At 38.8% G+C, this 7161-nt stretch overlaps 1 protein-coding gene across 2 annotated transcripts in view; it reads left to right on the forward strand.

The window, feature by feature from the left end:
• Positions 1–7161, forward strand: part of PTPN14 (protein tyrosine phosphatase non-receptor type 14) — a 259512-nt gene that overhangs the window by 247349 nt on the left and 5002 nt on the right. For both annotated transcript variants that reach the window (XM_021007778.2, XM_021007777.2), the window contains one exon: positions 660–7161. This exon is cut by the window's right edge and continues 5002 nt beyond it. In XM_021007778.2, the coding sequence (XP_020863437.1) occupies positions 660–788 (129 nt within the window). In that variant the 3' untranslated portion in view covers positions 789–7161. The remainder of the gene's footprint in view (positions 1–659) is intronic.

The raw sequence follows: 7161 nt of genomic DNA on the forward strand, positions 1-7161 counted from the left end.
CTAACCCCCTCATTTTACAGATGAGTAAATTGAAGCTCAGAAAGTGTAAGTGATTTGCTCAGGGTCACACAGCAAGAAATTGTCCAAGGTAGGTTTTGAACTTAATTGTTCCCCTTCCTCAAGTTTAGTTCTTTATCCACTGTGCCACCTTAATCAGTAGCAGGACAAGAATTGGCTTACATCTTTTGATCTAATACTGCCATCATGTATCAGTAGTGACTCATTGGCTGGATTATGGAAGGGAAGGGAATAAGCATCTGTATAACACCTACTGTGTGCCAGGCACTGTGCTAAATGCTTTACAAATATTATTTCATGTGATCCTCACAGCCCTCAAGGAAAGTGCTACTATCATCCTCATTTTGCAATTGAGGAAACTGAGGCAAATAGAGGTTAAGTGAATTCCCCAGGGTCATATAGCTAGTAGGTGTCTGAGGCTGGATTTGAACTCAGGTCTTCCTGACTTCAGGATCAGTGCTCTATTGGTGTTTCATCTATCTGCTGTGATTATCAACCATACCCACAATTATTAACCAGGATTATCATCTTGCTTTCTGGAAAAATTAACTATTCTTTTTAGTAAATCTTACACAGAAGATAGGTGCTCTTCTCTTTTACTGTTTTAAGACTTAATGTTTTCTTTTCCCTTCAATTTCCAGAAGGTAGACGTGCCTATGATGTTGAGACACCTGAGAGAACAGAGAATGTTCATGATCCAGACCATCGCTCAATACAAGTTTGTCTACCAGGTCCTTATCCAGTTTCTCCAAAACTCTAGACTCATTTAATTTCTCATAAGATCCAGTTTTGTGTGGGAATGGGTCCTATAGAACCCTCTGGAATGAAAAGGCCTCCAGACAACATCTGGGGAGCCAGTATGGTGCAGATGGCTGGCAGCGAGCACACCCCAATCTCGCCAAAGTTAGGAGCTCAAGAGGTTCCTCAGGAGAGGAACATGAGAGATCATCATGGATTATTTTATATGAGATAATTTATTTTTTCCCTTTGGAATAACTTTTGTGAATTTCTGTAATATCTTATTGTACCATTTATAATGACTCTGTAGAACCACATTTTGACTGATCTGCACTGTAACTTCTTTGTGGGGAGGATTGCCTGGTGGGTCACCTTAGGGACTGAGGCTTAAGGTAGGAAGCACATCTTCTCATTTGTAGTTTTCTAACAAACTATAATTCATCATCAGTTACAATTGTTCAGATATGAAGAAGGCAAAGGAATTATTCCTTCACACACACACACAAAAGGAAAAGTCTTCCTGAAAGTAGAGAGTGATTTCGTTGTGCATTTTTTTTTAGGCAGTTGGAGTTAAGTGACTTGCCCAGGGTCACACAGCTAATAAGTGTTATGTGTCTGAGATCAGATTTGAACTCAGGTCCTCCTGACTCCAGGGCTGGTGCTGTATCCACTATGCCACCTTGCTGCCCCTCATTGAGTATCTTTGCTTCTTAGACTTGCTGGCTACTCTCTTCTTTCCTTTCTAATCTTCTTTTCATTACTGTCATTAGCCTCTCAGTTTCTGAGGCTAAGTTAGTGTTTGGGAAAACAGAAAAAAAAAATTCCTTCCTCTTGGTTTGAGCAGTACAAACTCCTAAGGTAGATACGGTACACTTGTCTCAGCCACCCACAATTCTGAGGTTAGTATTCTGTGTTTCCCTCCCTGGGACTATGTTTCTTGTAGTTGCTTCTTTTGGTGGGTTCATTTGATGAGCCCAGTGGCCTTTGGGGCACTCTGCCAACCCCATCTGTTCAGTCAGGCTAGCTGCCTGATTGATATCAGCTGATGGACCAAAGTGGGAAAGGAAGGTACTTGACATTTTTCGTTATTTAAATATGGTGGATAGGTGCCCGGTGAGGTAGGTGATAGGTGCGGTAAGTCTATCCATCAGTCCGTCAATAAGTTATTGGAAATGGTGCAAAGGAAACAGTTGGGCGATCTGATTTACAAAGCTTTTTGGCACTTGTATAGCTAGTCTCTTGGCAGGAACCCCCCAAAAAGCTTAACCACAGTATGTGTTAGTCATCCCTATCTTTCAGTGACCTGTAAGGACAAAAGCCAGGACAAAAGCTAGTCCAGCTCCACCGCCTATTCCTTTCCTGGAGATCTTATCCATGAATTCTTCTAGTGAAATACTGTCTTTAATTTTCATACATTCAGCACAAGCTAGTTCCATTACCACCCCTATCTTGAGATCTGTTTGGCATTCTATCTTATCAGTTGTACCATCACTACCCTTGTAACTTTCTTGCATCCGTATATTGTGTTTCATCTTGTTTATTCCTGGCATGGATTTAATTCAGTGCTTGACTAGACCTGTCTCTGATGTTCCAGTTCTTTTAGGAGACAGCCATATTGCAGTGCCATTACACACAAATACACACACACACACACACACACACACAAATCTGAATCCTTAATTGGTATTGGTGTTGCCTTGCACTCATTGTTCTTTACAGTGTATTTTTCCCTGGTCTGAAGGTGAACAGAAGGAATGTCCCCAGAACAGTCAGAAGTATTCATAGATATCTGTGAATTCATTGTTGCATGGTAGAAGCTATAAGTAGAACTTTAGAAATCAGATCAGAAAAGGAATTGCTGTTCTTGTCTATATAGCACTTTGCATCTTGTTGCATGTAGCAACTTCACTCATGTTTATTTCATTTCAGCCAATTGATTTGTAAATAAGAAAATGTGGGGTTATAAAACTCTTCTTCCTCCCCCGAAAAGGATCATGGGTTACTGAGGAGTGTAGCTTCCTGTAAACTTTGCCAGATTCTGGGAATCTTAGCATATGTGTTCCAAAATCAAAGCCATAAGTATTAAATATAGTATAGAAAGAGCACACATCAATTTTCCCACTGGACAAGGCTTTAGAACTAGATGATCTATTTATTTGACAGTCTTTGTTGTTGTTGTTGGGTTTTTTAATTTTTTTGTTTTTTACATTGCTTCAATGTATGATGATGAGAACTTTTTAAATTTAAGTTTGGTCCCCAAACTGAAGGACACCCAGAATTTGTTTACAAGAGGTCTCAAATGAATGCTTTTTTTTTTTCATAATTAGCTCCATTCCCATGAGCTTCACTTAAATTAGTCCATGGGAGCCACATTGAGCTCTGTTAATAGTCTTCAGTTCACCAAATGGAGGAGAGAAAGAGAGAGAATCACAAACTTTGTGGGTGGTGTTTACATCAAATAGCAAATAAATCCAAAGGAATGTTTTTTAAAAACCTATTCTATAGATTTTGTACATATTTTTTAAAAGTGCCTTTGGTCTTTGAGCACATTTTTCTTTTCTTTTCAGCTTTCTAGCAAATGCCAGCACATCTCTTGTTAAATTAGTGGCAACCGTTTAAAGTCCTTTTTGTGGCATCTGCATAATAATTGCCCAGAGATGCTTTATATCTGGGAAGCAGGCCAAGGAATAAACCTTGAAGCAAAGTGTATTAAATTAGTTATCTAGTTAGAGCTTTTGGAATAATTTCCTGATGATGTATCAAGTTTGAACCTCGAGCTGTCGGGTTCCATTGCTGCAGTTTGGATATGAAAGGGAGAGAATTAAATGGGGTTGGGAGAGGGGAGGTGGTGTGGGAGGTAGTGGGCACCAGCCTCCGGATTCAAAGCTTTCTGGTGAAAATGTTTGTTTCTTCTGCAAAAGCCTTACTTGTTTAGACAGATTTAAATGAAACAATGTGATCCATGATCCGCACATTAAAAAAGGAAAATTTAAACTAGGTAGTTATATAGATTTATATGTGCAGTGTATAATCATTGAGTGGAAGGGAAAATGTTAGTTGTCAACTCTCCCATATACATCCTTAGCAGACAGCAAGATCCCTGAGAAAATAAAAGGGAAGTAAGATGACTGATGTCTAGCATGCTTAGACTCTCCCAAGGCCGCTTTCCTTTTCCCAGTTTTTCGCTTTCATTATAATCTTACCATTTTTGGCCTTTGCATCTTTTTCTCTTCCTCTGTGTAGAGAGGCCTGGTGTTGCATATAGATGTCAGGAGAATCTAGAGGAAGAGTGAACTCATTGCTATCTTACAGCTGCCGCTGTTGAGTTTCCTGGGCCAAATTTACTATTGAGTTGATTAAGTTACTGAAAGCAGATTTCCTGCACAATAGAGAGAGACTGGAAAAGTCACTTTCTACTCTTTACTTTTCATAGTACTGTATGTATAAACTTGTAACTTTAAGAAACAGCACCTTAATTTTTGCCCCAAGTTTGAGTAAAAATAATTGCCTTATAGCCTGGAATAAATAGCCTTAATTTTTCAAAATTGTCTTCCAAAAAAAGTTATTTTTTAAATTGTGTTCCAGCCCAATGTTCTTATCAACACCTGGTCTTTAAATAGAGCCAGGGTAGGTAACTATCTGTATGTCATATCCCTTTTCATTCAGGTCATGTGACTTCTTGGGAAAAACTGTTTTAAACCATATTTTCCTGCAATTTATAAGTTTTTGAAATAGTGCTTGGTGCGTAGTAAGTGCATAATATATGCTAGTTTACTGACATGTGAAATGACTAAAATTCCCTCAAGAAACAACCAGGGGAGAGAAGGTTTTCAGAATAATCAATGAGGAAGAATATTCATTCGTTTAACATGTAGTTATTCAGTTCCTACTGTGTGTCAGTTAGTGATCTAGGCACTGCAGCCACAAAGACAAAGCATGAAATAGTTGTTGTCTTCAGAGAGATTCCATTCTAGTACATACAAATTGTAGCACAGTCACGTGAATGACTGACCATTCATTCACAATCACAGGACACCGTGTTGCTGTAGTAAGTACTTGTACAATGAATGAAGTTTGCTTAGGCTGGAAGCTTAAGATCTGTTCTCATTCTAACAATTCTTTGAGTCTGCCACACTATCCTCTCAGTTCTTACAGCTTATTAATAACACCATGATCCCTTTTATTCTTTGTCAAGTCATTTGAAGACACTTTGTCATGTTTATCATGATTCCCTAGCCAGTTAGGGTAAAGAGCAAGTATTTTGATTCTTACAACTCATGGCAAGACTTATGGGAAGCTGATCATTGTCCTATTGGAATTAAGTTACTTTCAAAGGAAATGTCATGCTTAACTAATTTGTGTGTGTTTGTAGACTGAGGATTACTTGTTTCCTTGGATTTTTATGCAAGTTAGTGATGGGGGGAAAGTACATTATTTATATACATAAAACTGCTTGGAATCCAGATCTTCAGTGTTTTCTGTGACAGTGATCAGCATGATACTGCTTTACTGTGCTGCTGGGTGAAGGTTACAGAATTGCTGTCTGATCAGAGAAGGTCAGGTAGACAGACACAACAAAACACAGAAGCTGAAATATAACAAGGACTCTGTTCAGTATTGCCCTTTCAGCATGTTTAATACCTAGTGGCAGGAAGGATTGAGAATTGATCAAACTTCACTTTTTTTTACTTAGAGACTTCTTGAAGGAGAAGCCTTTTTGCCCAAACATGAAATGCTTCTGTCAGGGTCCTTTGATATTTTTTTTTCCTCTGTAAAATGGGGGAGTGGGTATAGCTAATCTTCAAGACACCTTCCATCTCTAACTTTCTGTGAGTGAACTCCAGCTTTCTCTTCTGTCTTACTGAATAGCTGGCCACTTACCCAGTAGTGGTTGACTCTGTTGTAGCGTTTTAGTTTCAAGTATTTCATTAAAATATTGCCTAATATTCACTTAGCCTTTACTGTAGCTTCTTTTGTTTCTTGGGCTTCACAGAAATAAAAGCTCAGTTGCATTCAATGATGATTTAAAAAAAACATCAGGACCATATCTTTTTTTAGGGGGAGAGGAAGTAAGGGGAGAATAGACCAGTGATTTAATTTTGTGAAACTGGAAATTCCCTCCTCACCAATGCAATCTGTGATTCATTTGTTACTTAGAATCTTACAGACTTGCCTGGGGGCAATGAATCTAGTATATATATAGCTAGTATATAGCAGAGACAGAATTTGAACCCAGGTCTTCTTGACTCCAAGTCTAGCCACCTCGGTATGCCCCTGCTGCCTAATAAACTTTTCTTAGGTCATTGCTTTAGGTCTTCCCAAAATTTACTATTTCTCATTTCTTTCTTGACACTGGATTTTCTTTTAGATGAGTATATACTAATCATTTTCATCATCATCATCATCATTATCATCATCTTACTCATACTTTCAATAGCCCTGTGAGTTAAGCAGTGTAAGGATTATTATCCTCATCTTACAAATGAGGAAACCGAGGTTTAATTCAAACCAATTCAGTAAGCATTATTAATTGTAGAGTGAGAGATATCATGGAATACTGGATAGAATTCATCTGGGAGTCCACAAAATCTGAGTTCAGGTCCCTCCTCTGACATATAATAGCTATATAATGCTAAACAAGGTGTCTAGCCTCTTAGTGCCCCCAGACAACTTTTTATGACTATAAGTTATAGGACAATTGTTCATATTCACTAGTGGGGAGAATTTCCTTACTGGAATTTCCCCTATGCCATTTAGATTACAGGTCTAGAATAAAAAGAATTTGTAAGGCACCCTGATGAGAAGAGTTAAAGTGACTTGCTCAGATACACCTTGTAGCTCTTAGGGGCCTAGATTCATACTCAGCCTTCACTAGATTAAAATCCAGCCTTCATTCCACTATCCTGGGCTGCTCCCATGAACCATCACTTCTCCAACTGAGTGCTAGCAATCAGTGAGATGTAGTTATAGGTCAGTACCCACCGTAACAAACACTACTTGGTGGATGGTCTATATCTTTTTGTTATAGTGTGACTGTTGTTCCATGAAGGCATCTCCTAGAACATGGAAGTGGTTTTGTTATGGAGAGGGTCTTGCAGTAATCATGATTATTCAAGCAAGATTTTATGTATCATTCGGCAGGCCTGTTGATGCTCATTACAGTCACCCTTTCCTGAAATGCAGTCCTGACCACCTAACCCCAGCAAACAGGAGGATCCTGAAGGTCCCCCTTGCCAGGCAAAAACAGAATTTGCTTTTGATCTGGTTCTTTGATATGGTTGCTAGGAAAAGCAGGTGTAACCATTTACATTCTCTTTATGGAGAAGCAAAAATCTTTTTCAGGACATGCTAGGACCAGTCTGTTAGGGAGGCTGCTTTTGGGGAAGAGGAGTGTTTCACTCTGCT

This window comes from Phascolarctos cinereus, unplaced genomic scaffold, assembly GCF_003287225.1.
Source record: "Phascolarctos cinereus isolate Bilbo 61053 unplaced genomic scaffold, phaCin_HiC Scaffold_5;HRSCAF=322, whole genome shotgun sequence".
NCBI classification, from domain to species: Eukaryota; Metazoa; Chordata; class Mammalia; order Diprotodontia; family Phascolarctidae; genus Phascolarctos; species Phascolarctos cinereus.